At 53.0% G+C, this 17,813-nt stretch overlaps 1 protein-coding gene across 2 annotated transcripts in view; it reads right to left on the bottom strand.

Annotated features, from left to right (window-relative positions):
• Positions 1 to 15,844, bottom strand: part of USP36 (ubiquitin specific peptidase 36) — a 32,370-nt gene extending 16,526 nt beyond the window's left edge. The window contains exons 1-10 of one of the 2 annotated variants that reach the window (XM_068979133.1): positions 15,803 to 15,844; positions 13,291 to 13,454; positions 12,573 to 12,656; positions 9,210 to 9,471; positions 8,531 to 8,752; positions 5,445 to 5,555; positions 4,310 to 4,412; positions 2,025 to 2,092; positions 1,510 to 1,580; positions 782 to 864 (exon numbers count right to left, since the gene is read on the bottom strand). In XM_068979133.1, coding sequence (XP_068835234.1) covers positions 782 to 864; positions 1,510 to 1,580; positions 2,025 to 2,092; positions 4,310 to 4,412; positions 5,445 to 5,555; positions 8,531 to 8,752; positions 9,210 to 9,462 — 911 coding nt within the window. In that variant the 5' untranslated portion in view covers positions 9,463 to 9,471; positions 12,573 to 12,656; positions 13,291 to 13,454; positions 15,803 to 15,844. Of the gene's footprint in view, positions 1 to 781; positions 865 to 1,509; positions 1,581 to 2,024; positions 2,093 to 4,309; positions 4,413 to 5,444; positions 5,556 to 8,530; positions 8,753 to 9,209; positions 9,472 to 12,572; positions 12,657 to 13,290; positions 13,711 to 15,802 lie in introns of those variants that run through there. The other variant, XM_068979134.1, reaches the window with a different exon arrangement.
• Between the last annotated feature and the right edge of the window lie 1,969 nt (positions 15,845 to 17,813).

Here is a 17,813-nt window from a genome sequence, read left to right as displayed (position 1 = left end):
ATAAACAGGCAGGCAGGAAATCACCAAAAGCAAAGCCAGAAGAAGAGGAAATGAAGGGGGAGAAGAGAGAGGCCAAAGTGAACAGCGTCTAGAGATGAGGGACGTGAACTGAGAGGGACAATAAGCAGGGTTCTGGCACAGAATCGTAAACCTAAAAAACACAGGGAGAGAAACCTTTAGCAATTATTGCTTTTAGTGACCTGGATATAAGGTAACATACCCACACACTGAGACTATACAACCCTAAAGAGAAGAAGGGTTAGAGTCACGTCTGCTGAAATCAAAAAATGACCTGGATGTAAAGTAACACACCCACAGAGACTGTAACAACCCTAAAGAGAAGAAGGTTAGAGTCACGTCTGCTGAAATGGAAAAATCCCGAGGACCACTCAAGTCCAAACCGGAAGCTGCAGAGCATGGCTCATCGAGGCGGCAGGATGGCCTCCACATGCAATCACCCCACTTCTGGGCCTCAGTTTTTCTTCCTGTGGAATGGGGTAACAACAGGCCCTGCCTCACATGCACGTGCACGTGAGCCCCTCAGAACAGAGACGAGCCCGGGCTAAGTGCCACATGAGTGGCAGCTAGGACAACCACGACCATTTCTTCATCTGTGCTGTTTCGAGGCTTTTAGTTTGAAGACATATTACACCACTCAAGAATGTGGACGGTGGTCGCCTGCGAGGGCGAGGGAGGGGACGGCAGCTGGGTCAGGTTAGGTGACGTGTTTTACCTTGCTCACTGGCTTGATCTTTTTGGCCACAATCAAACCGAAACTTACTTTGCACACATATAGGCATTCTCTCCGCTCAGGACATCTGGTTTCACAAAAAGTTCCAGAGCACGCACGATGTTTGCAGCTTGCTGAGGACAGAAACAGGGAGTACAGTCAACAGCGGAAGAAAAAGGCTGACTCCAGAAATGCCAAATGTAAGGTCTTTTTCAGGCTGAAGCAGCAGATCACGGCACTTCACTTGCCCAAGAACTGGCCTGCTCGCTACCGCCTTCTGGGAGTCAGCGCATCCCATCAGAGAGGCAACGGGGAGCCAGGCTGTGACTCCTTCTCTGTGGACCGGGATCACAGCCCCAGGGGTTCACCACGGCCGAGGCGGGTCTGATCCAAACCTCAAGCTGAGGTTAGCTCGGCTCCAGCAGCCTCAGAGCGGGGACAGAGGAAGGCTGCTCGGAATGGTGCGCCCTCTGTGTGGAAGCTCCCCGCGCCATGCGGGCCTCCCTGCTCAAGCCCTACGCGCAGTGGGGTCGCTATTCACATCTGAGGGCACAAAACTGTCTTTGTTTTTAACCCCCCCCTTTTTTTTTTCAGAAAAAGAAAAAAGGAACACAGAGGAAGATGGCTAAGATGAAACACACAAAAATGGAGGATTCCAAGTATCTCTTTCCTGATCTATTTGGATCACATGCCCTGATCAGTCTTCCTGTTTTGGGTTTTCTGCCCTCTGGCCTCCCCATCCTAACGCAAATCAACATCAACCAGCATGAGGTGTGTACCCGGATTTCCAGCGCCACATCCAAGTAGGGGTCGTAGGTGTCTGAGACGCTCTTGCACATGGAGCACTTCACTGCGAGAGAACGAGGGAACGGTGGGGGGGGTGCAGGGCCCCGGGCCACCACCCCCAGGTCGCCCAGGTTTACACGTATGAGAACTGGAGGCACGCTCCCAGCTCACCAGCTCCCCGAGATGGGAAATGCTCAGGAGGAGAGGAGAGCAAACCCTGAGATGCCTGGCTGGCCTGGCCAGGGACACTCACCCCCACCCCAAGGGCAGCGGCCACATCTGATTAACTACGGAGTCCAAGGAAAAGCAACACCAGCGTGTCTACAGGCTCTAGACTCTCTGCTCCTCCAAACCCCTTCCCAGGAAGGCTGCGGGTGGGGCTGTGGGGCACAGACCCAGGCTGGAGGCCTCGGGGGCCTGGCGGGTCGGCCTAGGGGCCGAAATGAAGCGTTTCGGGTTAATACTCTAATCCCCGGCCAGAAGGGACACAGGACGTTTCTCCACTTACCCCGAGATCGGAGGTAGCCTCCAAAAATCTGATGGACCAGGGTTGTAGCCTGCGTCTGACGATCCAATCTGGAGAAAGGCCACGGCCTTCAGGTGGAGGACAGGGGCCAAGAAACAGGCAGGCACCCCACCAGGCCCCATTTCATCACCCGCTCAGCGGTGGCTCCGCCCAGAGATCTCCCCTAGAGCAGCCACCTCCCGTGGGATGCCCTCCTGCCCTCTCAGCAGGCAGCCTCGCCTCCTACCGGGAGCAAGAGGCCCAATGGACCTGCAGGCCAACCTGCCTCAGTGACCCCTGCTCCCGCTCCAGCTCTGCCCTCAGTCCCGCGTGGGCACCACGCTTTCCGGAGGCTGCACACGTGCTGCTAACCCTGCTCCTCTCTCCGCAGGTGGCCCCTTCCTGCCCCCTGCAGAGTGAGCCAGGGCACCCTGGTCTCAGCCGCCCATCCAGGCCACGTAACTCTTCATGGCTGTGCTGCCTACACATGGGCAGCTGGCTAAGGAGTACAGCTCCGGAACACACGGGGGCCAAAACCGGGTCAGCAGACTTTTGCTATGCAAAACTAGGAAACAAAAAGCAACTGCCACCATCTGTCACCAGCACTCATCAGAGAAGGGACATCATAGATCCAAAAACCGGCAAGGACATAACTTCAGACACACCCAGACCCTCTGGGTGATGCCCCCAGGACAACAGGAGCCGTCAGGACAGGAGGCCGGAGGACCACACAGGGACATACTCTCAGCCCAGCCAGGATGCAGGGACAGTGCAGACATTCAACTACCCAGAGGCAGGACAGCAGAGCCAGATCAAGAAGCCATCGAGACACTGCCACCAAGCGTTCCACCCGAGACCGAGGTCGGGAGGAAACGGGAGGGACGAGGGGGACCGGAGGCCTGTGCGGCACCTCCCATGAGGGGAGGCTCCTGGGAGTCCGGGCAGCCGGATGTGGCTGGGAAGCAGCCCCAGGCGCAGCAAGGCAGACAGGCTCCTTGCAGGGCGGGGGAGGCAGGGCAAGGGGAAAAAAGAGTGTCCTGAACAAGAAACAACAACAAAAAAACCAAGGCCACACCCCTTCTGAGTCTGGATGAGAGCCACCCACCCTCGAGCATGTGCTTCGCTGCGCGGCCAGAAGGGGGCGCCAGAAGAAAGAACCAGGCCAATCGCCAAATCCTCGTTAGTATCTGAAAGCTACCAGTGCTGCCAGTACAAAATAAGAACCAGCCCCTGGGGGCAGCTCGAAGCAGGAACAGTCAGTGCCAAAGCTCCGGGGTGAACTGAAGACCCCAAACGAGTGCATGGGGAGACGGAAGACCACTGTGAACAAGCCTTAAAACTAACATAACATGGCCAAAAGGCCAGAAAGTTCACTGAACTCGGGGAAAAGAAATGAGCTGCCCATGGGGGAAGGACTGAGGGGCACAGGAAAGGGGAACATGGGCTGTTTGTGTGTGTGTGTGAGTGTGAGTGTGGCGGGGACAGCTGAGATGCGAGACCACCAACAGCCCAACACCCAGAAAGGGAACCGTACCATCAAATACATAAACCAGAACACAAGAAAACACTCCCAGGAATTAAAGGGAAAAGAGCTTTTGCTGCTCTACACCAGCAAAAGCAATGCCAGCTTGTTTCTCCGAGGGGAGGGTCACTTCCCAGCCAGGGCAAGGTCACCGATGACAGACCAGGTTCAACCCCATCAGTCTCATCCTCCGAAACAGAGGTTTCCCATCCTCACGGCTGCAACTCAACTTAACCTTCGTGAAGGGCATTCCAGGCATGACTCCTCAGCCATACTTCAGAGTCCAGGACTCAGTTCCATTCCAAGCCCAGGCAGCACTTCCTGCCTGCTTTCTCTCAACTGAACCCACAAACCCAAGAATGATACAAAAACATTCTAGCAGCAGCTGTTTCACAAAAGGGAACGCTGGTCTATGCCCTCAAATTTGGGCGGAGCGAACCTCAAAAATCATCATCTCCTTACCCTCAAGTTTTCCTGCAGACGTTCAAGTTCTTGCCTAAAGACATTACACTTCCCACTGCCCCATCCTTGGGAACGAAATGACAAGGCAGTTTTAAAAGATGGGGAGAGCCCCCGTCAGTGGTAGAAGGTCCTTGGAGAGATCTATTAGAGCATGTCCCTCTGCAAGCTGCTGGGGCAGAGACGCCGCCACCTGACCTGCAGCAGGAGAGGCCCTTTCCGGGAAAGCGGTGGATCCGCTGCTGGACCGCTCAGGGGCCCAGTGTGGACGTCCACAGAGGCAGCTTGTGGGGAGGGGAGCACATACTTGGCACAGCCGCTCAGGCAGGCCTTCTGCATGGCATCGATGGTATACCGCAGAAACTCGTGTGCATCCTCCTGGTTTCCAAAGCGGAAGTGCCGGGCGATCTCTAAGGAGGGAAGGAAGAAGCGTCAGGCCAGCAGAGAGGAGCCCCCGCCTTCTCTTCGAACGTCCCATTCCCACTGGTCTCGTGGCCATCTCTTAGAGGACCCAGGACTAAACCCAAGTGAGGAAACGGAGCCCTGCATGATGCCCTATGTCCCAGGCACCTCCCTGATGGCAGTTATCTTTCCAGTGAGACCCTCTACACGTAACAGAAAGCACGAATGGATGCCCAGCAGTAAGGATATGAGCTCCGCTAACTAACTAAGCTGGCTTTCCAGGAGCCAATACAGGCCATGGCAGATCACCACCACGTCGGCCCAATACAATATACACAGGTTTCAAAAACCAATGGGTGGGCTTTCCTGGTGGTCCAGTGGTTAAAAATCCGCCTGCCAACGTGGGGGACACAGGTTCAATCCCTGGTCCAGAAAGATCCCACGTACCACGGGCAACTAAGCTCAAGCGCCGCAACAACTGAGCCCGAGCTCTAGAGCCTGCGGGCCCCAACTACTGCGGCTCGTGCGCCCTAGAGCCCGTGCTCAGCAATGGGAAGCCACTGCAAGGAGAAGCCCACAGGCCGCAACCAGAGTAGCTCCCACTCGCCACAACTTGAGAAAACCTGCGAGCAGCCTCGGAGACCCAGTGCAGCCCAATATATGCGTAAATACCTGAAATACAGCAACAGCAACGAGACTAAGGGCCCACCTCTGCCAAGCAAAAGAGAAATCTGACTTTCACAGCACATGGGCCCTGGTTCCTCTGGTGCTGAGAAAAGCCTCGCAGCACTTCCTCCCCCACCTCCCCACCCAAAACACACAGCCCTGGCCTGGCTGAGCCTGCAGGATCACGGGGAAGGGGCCGGGGGTGCGGGTCACCGCCGGCTGGCATGGATGCCCCACGTCCATCCGGCCCCAGGGCCAGCTTTAGTCTGCTCCACTCTGTGCCTGAGGCCTCCAGGCTCAACCCCACTCCCGCCTCCCCCAACCCCCAGCACCCCCTGGCAATGCCGCCCTCCCGAGGAGGAAGCCACTCTTACTTCGCAGGTCCCGGATGAAGGACACGGGCTTGATGGCGTTGCCGCTGTTGGCGAAGGCCTGGATGATGTGGTTCTGCATGACGCACAGCATGCAGAAGCTGCCCTGGTGACCTGCGGGCGTGGACACGCGGTCACGGTAGGGCTCTGGGAATTCCCAGGAGAGCTGACGTCACGGCCTCCTGGCTGGCAGAGAGCAGAGGGCCCCAGCCCGCCCAAGCCCTGCAAGGCTGGCGGTACCCGGGAACCCGTCTCTCCTGAGACCCAGCCCAAGGAGCGTGAGCTGCCAAGCTCGGCTTAGAGCGTGTCCTCTGACCTGCAAATCGCATCACATGGTCAATGGCAGAGAACATTTCGGGCTTCCCGACAGACACCCCTTCACTCGCTCTTCAGCATGGGAACCTCTGCTCTGCTGCCCCCAGGAGACATCAGGGCTCAGCCAGCTCCGGGGAGACCCCAGGCCCCGACTCTGCGGCTCTGCTGCCCCAGGGGACACATACATGGAGGCGGGACGAGTCGGTTGCTGGCCAGATGGTGCTCCCGAGACTGGGCCAGCCCCCTGCTGGGGATAAGCTATTTGCTCCCCCAGGCGTTAGGCTAGACAGTGCTACACTTCTGTGTGTGTGTGCATGCTCAGTCGTGTCTGACTCGTTGCGACCCCCTGGACTGTAGCCCGCTCCTCCGTCCACGGGATTTCCCAGGCAAGAGTACTGGGGTGGGTTGCCATTTCTTCCTCCAGAGGCTCTTCCTGGCTCCGGGAGTGACGGTGCGTGTCTTCCGTCTCCTGCACGGGCGGGCAGATTCTAGCTACACTTCTAATTGTGAACTATCTTAAAGACAGAGAGAAGAGCAAAGACGACACCCCACTTCCAGCACTTTGTAAGTCAAGCACAGGCGTGACGGCTGAACTCCCCTCTCAGCCTCTCACACCCCAGCCCCCCACGTCCTTTGTCCTCTGGCAGCAGGGACCCGCACCCTAACTGGTCAGCGCTGTTCCCAGTCATGGGTTCACCCTACTCCACACGTGGCACTCACCAGTATACTGCGGCTGCACGTTTAAGGTCGCTTTCTATGAACTGTACCAAGCTGCCCTTTAGCCCTCCCTCCAGACCACAGTCCATCTACACAGCCCCCTGCTCACTCACGTCAACCCCTCCCTCTTCCTGCAGTCACAACGCTGGGGTGAGTGAATGGTCCCGTACCCACCTCCTGTATGCGTGTGGATTTCTCTAAGGCACACACCTACAAGATACACTTCTGGGGCCAAAGGCAAGCACATCTCTAGTTCTACAAGATACTGTAACCTCAAATATACGGCATGACCCTCCCAGACAGATCCGACCAGAGATCAAACCCGGGCCCTTGGCACTGAAGGTTCAGAATCCTAACCACTGGACTGTCAGGGAATTCCCCCCAATTTCCAATCTGTCTATGATTTCTGCTGCAGGAATATCATTTTCAACCAAGGAGAGCGCACTCCCTCCTGTCTCCTGCGTCACTGCTCTGGCTGGGACCAGCACATCAAACGTCAAACGCAAGTGCACAGAGCGGCCCTCTTTGCTTCTCTCCTTACTTTAAAATGTGCTTCTGGTATTTTCCTAATTGGGATGTTTTGTAGTTTTTGTGAGACACCTTTTATAGCCATTAGTAAAAATCTTTTCTGTTGCTACTGTGCTAAGAGTTTCCTTTCAATCATAATTTTTTGGGAGCAGACATCTATTTTCAAGTGACCTTTCTCTCTTAATCTATTAATAAAGTGATAGCAACTAAGGTAGCAAGATTAACAGTCACGTACATAGAACGTGAGGATTCCCTGGTGGCTCAGATGTTAAAGAATCTGCCTGCAATGCAGAAGACTGGGGTTTGATCCCTGAATTGGAAAGATCCCCTGGAAAAGGAAATGGGCTATCTGCTCTAGTATTCCTGCCTGGAGAATCCCATGGACAGAGCAGCCTGGCAGGCTACAGTCCATGGGGTCGCAAAGAGTCGGACACGGCTGAGAGACTAACACTTTCAGGTAGAACTTACTGTGTGCCAAGGACTATTCTAAGCACTTTATGTAATTCACTTAAGTTTTATAAAAACACTATGAAGGCGATATTATTATTACTTCGCAGATGAGGGACAGGTCAGGTGATTTCCAAGGACGCACAGCCACTGGGTGGCAGAGCCAGGATGGGAACCAGGCAGGCTGGCCTTGGGGGTGCTCCCGTAGCTGCTGTGCTCCGCTCGCCCCACAATTACATGTGGAGCCTGCCTGACATCAGAACATCCCTGCGTTTCTAGCATGAACACAAGCTGCTCACAGTGGATACAAGACTCCTGAATTCGCTGATATTTTACCTAGAATTTTTACATATATATTCACGAACGAGATGGAACTATAATTTTTCTTTCTCGTATTATGCTGGTTTAATTTTGTTACCCAAATCAAGAGAATCTCACTGAATAAGCTAGGAAGTTCTCTCTTTTTCTTTTACTCTGGGAAAGGTTGTGAATCACTGAAATGATCTGTTTCTTAAAAGTTTCAGTAAAACTCACTAGCCAACTGTCTCAGCCTGGTGTTTTCTCCATGGGGAAAAGTTAACCACTGATTTAATTTTGTTAATGGTTGAAAGGCTAGTCAGACTTTCTGTTGTATTCTATTTGGCGAAGTTATCTTTTCTTTCATCTTTAGTTTACCGATATTCAATTTCCACTTTGGAGAACATTTTATGATGCACGTACAATGGTGCTACTATAATGGATGCGATAACTGAATGTACGTATTTTGGAGGTGTTTTCCAAAAGCCCTTTCTGCTGTCTAGGTGATTATTTTCAGATCAGTTTAGAGACTGTTACTCTACCTGGATTCTCTTCCACTGCCCATCCTGCAGCCAGCACACCTCTAATTTAGGATTTATCAGTCACTACGGAGCAGGAACCTGACTCCTAAATCTGACCCAGGCTAAACATGGCAGCGGCACAAGAACACGGGTTTGTCCAAATAAGAGAAAGTCTGGTCCTGAGCACCCACAGCGGCCCTGCGGCAAGGGCACGCTCAGAGCCGCCTGTGTGCAACAGCCTGCCCCAGCGCCGCGCTCACTCACAGCCCCGCGTGTGCTCCTTGGAGAGCAGGTAGTTGGCCAGGGGCGGCGTGTAGGTCAAGCACTGCACGGTGGAGTTGAGGAAGCAGGTGTTGCCGAGGTTGTGCAGGCCGGCGCCCACGCGGTACACGCGCCCCCAGCGCAGGGACAGCCGCTCCACCGGGAAGAGCACCTTCTGGGGTGCGGGCACCCCGTCGCTGCAGCTCTCGCAGGCGTGCTCACTACCTGGAGAGGGAGACAGGATAGAGGAGGGCCTGACATCCGAGCCCCAGCACAGTCCGCAGGCACATGCTCAGGAGGTGGTGTCTGGGGGTACCTGGGTCCCCGCTCCCGAGTCCAGGAGGAAGTCTGTGACCCCACGGCTCTCCCTGACGGCCTTGGCCTGGAGCCCCAGAGCCCCTCTGTGTATGAGCTTTCGAGGACAGTTGGAGTCAGGAGGCCCTGGCGCCGATCCCACCCACGTCACCTCCTAGTCTCCAAGCCCTGTTCCTGAACCTCTCGAGACAGAGCTCGCTCTCTCACCAACCCTGTTCTGTTACTTCTGCGGCTAAAACCTACTGGCCCCACGCCCGATGCTCACAGCTGACCACACTGTGCTCCTGTTCCCACTACCGGTCACTGTTTCGTCCCTCCGCCTGTCAGCACACGGCTGGGCCCTCGGCACCACCCTCTGCGTCTGTACCCTGTTTCCGGGCCGGCGGCTCATCTCCGCTCTGGTGGCACCCGGCTCCCTCTGTCCTGGGGTTCAGCAGCACATATTTGCTCTTCAGTGACTCCAGCTGGTAGGAGAAACTCTTGCTGGCCGGCTCAAACTCCAGCTTCTGCAGAAGGACCTTCTTGGCAGAAGCGGCCAGAAGCTTCCCCAGCTCCCCATCATCAGCCGAATCCCTGCGGCCAGGCTTGAGGGCTTCCTTCAGCTTGTCCACGATGGGCATGGTGCATCCCTGGGGGACGAGGAGGAACACAAAGCAGCGGGTAAGCAGACCCCAGGAGCAGAGCATCCCTTCTCTGACAACCCCTTCTGGGCCTTAGGGATGGGTCCCTCCTCTGACAACCCCCCCTGGGCCTTAGGGATGGGTCCCTCCTCTGACAACCCTCTTCTGGGCCTTAGGGATGGGTCCCTCCTCTGACAACCCTTCCCTGGGCCTTAGGGATGGGTCCCTCCTCTGACAACCCCCCCTGGGCCTTAGGGATGGGTCCCTCCTGACAACCCTCCCCTGGGCCTTAGGGATGGGTCCCTCCTCTGACAACCCTCTTCTGGGCCTTAGGGATGGGTCCCTCCTCTGACAACCCTCCCCTGGGCCTTAGGGATGGGTCCCTCCTCTGACAACCCCCCCTGGGCCTTAGGGATGGGTCCCTCCTCTGACAACCCCCCCTGGGCCTTAGGGATGGGTCCCTCCTCTGACAACCCCCCCTGGGCCTTAGGGATGGGTCCCACCATGAAAGCGGCTCTGGATCAGCTGCCAACCCTACAGAGCAAGCAGAAGACACGCAATCACTCAGACACAGCAGCATCCACCTCTCTCCTCTCGAAACAGACAAAGTGCCTCCGCCAACAGCACTAAATAGACAGACCTCCCCCAGGAGGTCAGAGTACCCTCTTGATGTCATCTCTTCAAGAAGTAGCATGGAGTAGGGACGTCCCTGGTGGGCCAGTGGTGAAGAATCTGCCTGCCAATGCAGGGGACATGGGTTTGATCCCTGGTCCAGGAAGACCTCACATTCCTCGGGGCAACCAAACCCCTGTGCCAAAACTACTGAGCCTGTGTGATGCAATGATTAGCTTGGTGCAAAAGTAATCGCGGTTTTGCATTGTTGCACTTTGCTGTTTGATACTGGAAATACATTCTTACATAAATGTATTATGCTATACATCATTTTAATGCACATTTCTCGCTTTCTGTTTTTTTTGCTACTGAATTAAATTATTTGCCGTTTATTTTGTATTTATTTTAGACTACAGAAATGTTAAGACAAAAAGCAAAATCGAGCAGTTTTTTTATTCACATTCAAAATGGGTCATAAAGCAGCGGAGACAATTTGCAACATCAACAATGCATCTGGCTCAGGAATTGCTAACGGATGTACCGCGCAGCGGTGGTTCAAGAAGTTTTGCAAAGGAGGCGAGAGCCACAATGATAAGGAGCGCAGTGGCCAGCCCTCGGAAGGTGAAAATGACCAATTAAGAGCCATCAACAAGGCCCTCCTCTCACAACTTCACAGAAGCTGTCTAAGAGCTCAACGTTTCAGCGTCTGGAGCAAACCGGAAAGGTGAAAAAGGCCCAGGAGGTGGCTGCCTCATGAGCTGACTGGAAATTAAAAAAAGGTCATTCTGAAGTGTCACTTTCTCTTATTCTACACAACGAACCATTTCTCGATTGGATTGCGAAGTGCGACGAAAAGTGGATTTTCTATGACAACCAGCAACCATCAGCTCGGTGGCTGGACCGAAAAGAAGCTCCAAAGCACTTCCCAAATTCAAACCTGCACCAAAAAGAGGTCACGGTCACTGGTGGTCTGCTGCTGGTCTGATCCACCACAGCTTTCTGAATCCCAGTGAAACCATTACATCTGAGAAGTATGCTCAGCCAATCGATGAGACGCACCCAAAACAGCAAAACCTGCAGCCATCACTGGTGTAACAGAAAGGGCCTAATTCTTCTCCATGACAATGCCCGACCACATGTCGCACAACCAACGCTTCAAAAGTTGAACGAATTGGGCTACAAAGTTTTGCCTCTTCCACCACATTCACCTGACCTCTCGCCAACTGACTGCCACTTCTTCAAGCATCAGGACAACTTTTTGCAGGGAAGACGTTTTTACAACCAGCAGGAGGCAGAAACTGTTTTCCAAGAGTTCGCTGAATCCTGAAGGAAGGATTTTTTATGCTACAGGAATAAACAAACTTATTTCTCATTGGCAAAAATGTGTTGACTGTAAGGGTTCCAACTTTGATTAATGAAGATGTGGTTAAGCCTAGTTATAATGATTTAAAATTCACAGTCCGAAACTGCAATTACTGCCGTACCGAGCTAACACTGAGCCCGTGCACTGCAGCAACCGAAGGCCGTAAGCCTGAGCCTGTGCTCCGCGACAAGAGAAGCACTGCGATGAGAAGCCCGCGCCCGGCACTCGAGAGCAGCCCCGCTTGTGCAATTAGAGAAAATCGGCATGCAGCAATGAAAAGGGACAGAAATACCATCAAGTGACTGGACACCATGCCTAGTGTAATTTCCCTCCAAGGGCGACCACGTGGGCCTAACGTCTGCTCAAAACCAGGGAAATGCTAATTCTTGCAAGACGCTCTGGTCACACACACAAATCCACATAATAAAGGAATTCCCAAGGTGAGTGAGATAAGGATACCCCTGTGTTCAGACCCACAGTCTGCAAAACCAAGAAGGCCATGAGCCTCTAAGGGCCACCAAACGCGAGAAAGGAGGCTGGTCCACACTGGGATGGGCTGGAAGTGTAAAATACGCGGACTTCAAAGGCTCAAGTTTGCAAATGTAAAATGTCTCAGTAATTTTAAGACTGGTTATCTGCCAAAATGTACTTTTTATTCATTTATTTACAGCTGCGCTGCGTCTTCTTTGTCACCCACGGACTTTCTCTAGCTGCGATGCACAGGCTTCACACTGCAGTGGCTTCTCCTGCGGCGGAGCACAGGCTCTAGGCGCTCGGGTTTCAGTAGCTGTGGCTCGTGGGCGCTAGAGCAACAGCTCAGTAGTTGTGGCACACCAGCTTAGTTGCTCTGCAACACTGGGGATCTTCCCAGACCCGAGATCGAACCCATGTCCCCTGCACTGGCGGGCTGATCCCTAACCTCCAGGGAAGCCCTGAAATGATCATATTTTACATATATTGGGTTAAATAAAATTCACTCCACCTGCTTCATTTTCTAATGTGGCCAGTGTAAAACCCGATGATACCTGTGGCTTGCGTTATCGGATAGCGCTTGTGCAGACTATCTTTTTTTAAAAGTGAGAGAGAAGACAAATGATAGTAACAGGACCAGAAAAGTACACACAAGACGCAGAACCTTGAGGCGGTGGAGCAGGCAGGGGCGTGGTGGCAGCTTGGACTCTGGAATGCCGGTGTTATTCCATCTTGGATTAGCTATAAACTACAGGGGAAAAAAAATCACTGTTGACTGCCAGAGCCTATTCTTTATAAAACAGGAATAAGAACAGCATTAAAGGTGCCTGTGAGGTTAATGGGGAGACACACACTGCATAAGAGCTGAGTACTAGCTGAGGAACCGCAGTGTAACAAGCCAGAAACCGCACCACCCCTGACTGCTACACGTGGAACCACCACTTTTCCTTCCCATCCACCACCTCTCAACCATCTGGCCAAAGCTCAAGGACTATCTGAGTTACAATTAGATAAGAGGCTCCTTACACAACTCACTCCCATCAGAAAAAACGATGACTCCCTTGGGTACGTGGTCTCTGGCCGGACCCAGGAGACCCAACTGATCAGGTGGACCCAAAACTCTGCTGGAGTGAAAAGACTCCCTCCAGCACCTCTGATGAAATCACCCAGATTTAAGTTATGGGGCACCTAATTCTGTATACGGATCAAATTTTTTTCTATAAAAATTTCTAGAGAACAGAAATGTAAAAACATTATTAAAAAAAAGCAAGCAAGCACAAGCTCTCTGACATGAAAAAAAATAAAAGCAGCTTTCCTAAGGAGAATTATCTAAGACAGCCCTCCAAACTGAACAATGGCTGCTTGACCACGAGCGGGCTTACCTGGGGCGTCTGAACTCGGGCGTGCTGTTCCTGCGGCGTGGGGTCAGGTGCTTGGCCGGACTGGGCAGGCAGGGTGCTAGGCCCTCAAAATCACGTGCTTCCCAGCTTTGGGCCCGTTAAATCATCAGAGCTACAAGCGTGTTTTCTGGAAGGGGCATCAGAATCTGTGGGATGAAAGCGCACCACGTGAAGCCGCCTCTCTTCCCAATGTCTCACCAGCCCTCCTCCGTGGATGTGGAGCAGGAAGGTCAACCATCTTCCGGTAACAGTCAGCATTGAGGCAGAAGGAATACGGATAGTGCGAGACACAGGAAGAGCGGAGGATAGCTGAGCTAACTAGCTGCCAACGATTTTGATGGATACAATACGAAAACCCTGCCCTCCGCTAGAGACCCTAACCTTCACGCCAGCGACAAGCCCAATGAACAAATATCCCCCCTACACTCACGAGTCAACTCCAATCTCCACTGCATTTGCAAAGAGTAAGAGATAATAGATAATCATCTCCAACTTTGTTTTCATGAGCAAGTAAGATTTAAAAAAAAAAAAACAACTGAAAGTGCAGTGACAGTTGCCAAATTTTCACTCTAGCTAAGTCTGCGGGTTTTCTTCTTTCCCGAATTACCAACCACAATCACTATGATTACAGAAAATTAAGGTACTTGAAATCTTTTTACTGTGAAAACACTCATATACAATGTAGAGAGAACAGCACACGGAACCGCCATGCTCCCCTTATTCAGCTTCAATAATTACTGGGCGGGATCAGGCAATTCCTCTCCTGTCCCCATGTTATTTCACAGCAAGTTTTAGATACTACACCGTGTCTGATGTCCATAAATAAAAGCATATTAACTAAAAAAAAAAAAAGACACAATGAATACGATCTCAGAATGAAGACAATGTGTAAAGATTTTTCTCATGAAAACGCCCTACAATGTCCCTCTTCTTGTCAACATCCTGTATCGCTGAGGACAGTCATGAGCAGAGACATGGGTTTGGGAAACTCTTGAAGCTAGAGGATAAGCAGAACTTGGGAGATTTAACCCAATTTCATTTGAGATAAATAACTCAGAGAATACCTACTCTACACAGCCCACTCCTCAATGTGTAGTCAAGAGACTTTGAACAAATCGAAATTTTCCAGTTTTGACAGAAAGATGAAACCTCTACATCACCAATCCCACCCGAAACACTAAGCAACAACCTACAAATGATTTCTCCCCAAGGTGCAGCCACCTAGAGAAAAATGCTCTTGTAATACACCATCAAAAGGCCTCTGATGCACACACCTGGTAACACACTCTTCAAAACTCTGCAGGATGCTCTTTCCAGCCCACCTTTCCCACTGTCCAGGAACGGCTCTTACTTAGGCTCATACTTACCCGTGCACATTTCTACTTCTACTCAAAGCTTTCTCGATCACCATGCAAACACATTTTCTCTCCCTCCTCCCACTCTACTCAAAGCTTTCTCCATCGCCATGCAAACACATTTTCTCTCCCTCCTCCCTGTAAATGCAATTTTCCAGCATAAACTGCGCTCAAGACTCACAGGGTCAACCACGTGCTGGCGGGGAGGAGTCCCAGAGGCTGGGGCCTCCCTGAGGCACTTTTACAGGGGCCTCTGCAGCAAAGCCAGCTCCCAGCCCCAGCCAAGAAAAAGCAAACTAAGTGTCCGTCTCCCCGGGAACCTGATTCTCCACCTCCCTTATAGACGGTGGACTGAGGCAGGACCAGGATGTTTTTCCTCTCCCATCTTTATTTCTGGAGGCTGCTCTAGCTCCGGGAACCCCAGGGGAGACCCAATACTACCCGACCAAAGAAATGGGTATTTTAAAAACTCACATCTTGAACCCACCCCTTCACCATAACCATGAGGAACGTTATTCTCTCCAGGAGTGAACCTTCCCACATCTCTTACAAATAAGATAAAGGAATAAGACATCAGCCCTGCTGCCAAACCGAATGCCCTCCCCCTGATTCTAACTTAAGCCACTCCAGAGAAAATCTGAACCCTACATAAACGATGCTTCTGTGTATAAAGACCGTGCCCAACACCGTCACAGGCTGCTGCCTCTTGGCCTGCCTGGGCTCCTGACCGGGCAGCTCTCCCCTGCACCGTGGGTCACTCTGGAAGTGCAGGAAAGAGCAGACAGCAGACCTGGGGCAGCCCGGACGGAGGGCACACTTCCTGGGCCTCCCCGTGGACTCCCGAGCCCTCGGGGACGGCGCAGCCCTAGGGCCTCCCCGGAACCCCTCGTGGACGGGCATTTAGAGGCCTCCCCGTGGGCCCCAGAGCCCCTAGCGTACGCGCGGCCCCAGGGCCTCCCAGTGGACCCCGAAGCCCCTCGCGGACGGCGCAGCTCCGAGGACCCGTGGACCTCCCAGCCCCGCGCAAACACCCATGTCTCCCCCCGAGTATCCAAGGGTGCGCCCCGCGTCGGGCGGCAAACTCCCGGGGGAAGTCCCACAGCCAGCCTCCGCGCCGCCCCAACCTGGTCCCAGCTTACCCGGCCTTCAGCTGGCCCGGCTACAGGCCAGCGGCGTTGGCGTCTACTCGGCACGGGCCCCGCACACGCACCATCCGGGTCTCCGGCGCCTCACACACGTGTCACGGGGACTCTTAAAGCAGACGCGCCGTGCGGACTGCGCGGCGGAACCCCGAGAGGCCCCTGGCGGCTTTAAGAGGCGGTGCTATCTTCCGCCCTAGTCCCTGGGTCCGCCCACAGTCGCTTGACGCTCCCAATACGTCACCTCCCCCATCTCGCGGCCCCGCCAGCCTACGCGATGACGTAAGCACGCAGAGTCGGAGGCGCCCCACCCTCTCGGCTTGTGCCTGGCAGGTTCCCGCAGAGCGCGTGAAGTGCCTGCTTCCGGGTCCGGCGCCCGGGGCGTTCCTGGGGCTGTCTCGAGAGCCGCTCATTTTCGCCTGCGGTCTCGGGGGTGGCGTGGGGCGTGCACTTGGTCGCACCCTTCAGGGCATTTAGTGACCGAGACACCGATCGGGCGACAAGAGGGTTGCAGGCCCGGTAAAGCCCGAGAGCGGACCGAGAGCTCTTGGGATGAAGAGGTCGGGAGTGATGGCATTTGACCTTCGCTGTGTCCTGGGCCCTGATCAATTTCCTGACCCCACTCCCTTGCTTCATTTCAGAACCGTCATCCCGTGACAACTGCGTTAAGGTTGTGGTTGAATGTTTGCAAACACGTTTCTCTTTTTCGTATTTTAAAAAATCCTTTTCACCTGCATCCTCTTGGCTGCCACCCATCCTGGTCTCCAGGACAGGTGGAGATAGTGTGATCCTAACCTCCAAATACTTAACGGAAGCAAAGGAATATTGTTACTCCACAGTAAACGACTTTTTCCAAAAGGCAGCCCTGGAGTACGCAACCCAATCTGCCGTGTCTTTGGGAGACAAATGTGAAAGGCAGGATGGACGATACTGGATGAAGCAACTAGAAGCCTTGAGCTAGTTGTCATGCTCCTTCACGCCCAGTCCTTCAGGCGGAGGTGGGTGGGGCTGCGGTGGAAAGAGAATGGGTGTAATTGGGACAAAATTCACCTGTAGTTATCACTTGGGGAGGGGGTGATGTTTTTTTGAAAAAGCAAACAAACGTAAGCTGGCAAGAGCCTGAGGTTGAGCTCTGCGCTGTCTGTGAGAATCCTCAACTACAGATTCAGATTGGAATTTGTCACTGAGTCTATTCTGTGCCCTAAAACAGTGATTCAAAGATTGTTTTCACTAATCCAAGCCTGATACAGTGTATAAATGAGTGATGAGGAGACAGGTGGTCAGAGAGCTAGTAACTAGCCAGAGAATGAGGAGACCTCAGTTTTATCCTAGCTCTGTGCTAATTAGCAGGTTGCTTTGGAGACTAAACTAACCCAGACCTCCATGTGATCATCTATGAAATAAAGATAACCTTCAGGGACATCCCTGGTGGCCCAGTGGTTAAGAATCCGTCTTCCAATTCAGGGAACGTGGGTTCTATCCCTGGTCTGGGAACCAAGATCCCACATGCTGCAGAGCAGCTAGTGTGTCACCTCCACAACTAGACAGGAGACAGAATGCTGCAACTGAGGCCCAACACAGCCATAAATAAATATTTTTTATAAAACATAAAAAAAAAAAAGATAATCTTCAGCAGGTCTTTGATTCTAATAACAATACCAATGACATCTGCTCCTGTTAACTGAGTCCATATTATGTGCCAGATACCGAACTGGCCACTTACCCACACTATCTGATTTAATCCTCATGGCAACCCTACAGAAAGATACCATGCCCATTTTACAGATGAAAATACTGAGCCTGCAGCATCCCAGCAAGCAAGTGGTGGTTTAAACCCAGGTTTCTCAGGCTCCTAGTTCACACCTTTAGCTCAGGCCCTCAGAGGTAACCCCCAAATTTTTCTGAGATGACAAACCTGTTGTCTGAAAGGCCCACATGCTGCTTTAGAATGTGATGTGAGACCTGGAAATTGGGAGGAACCTTTGGCCACACACATTTCCACCCTACTCCC

This window comes from Capricornis sumatraensis, chromosome 8 (genome assembly GCF_032405125.1).
Source record: "Capricornis sumatraensis isolate serow.1 chromosome 8, serow.2, whole genome shotgun sequence".
Classification (NCBI taxonomy): domain Eukaryota; kingdom Metazoa; phylum Chordata; class Mammalia; order Artiodactyla; family Bovidae; genus Capricornis; species Capricornis sumatraensis.
Note: the sequence above shows the minus strand (reverse complement) of the source record. Positions and strands in the feature narration are given on the sequence as shown.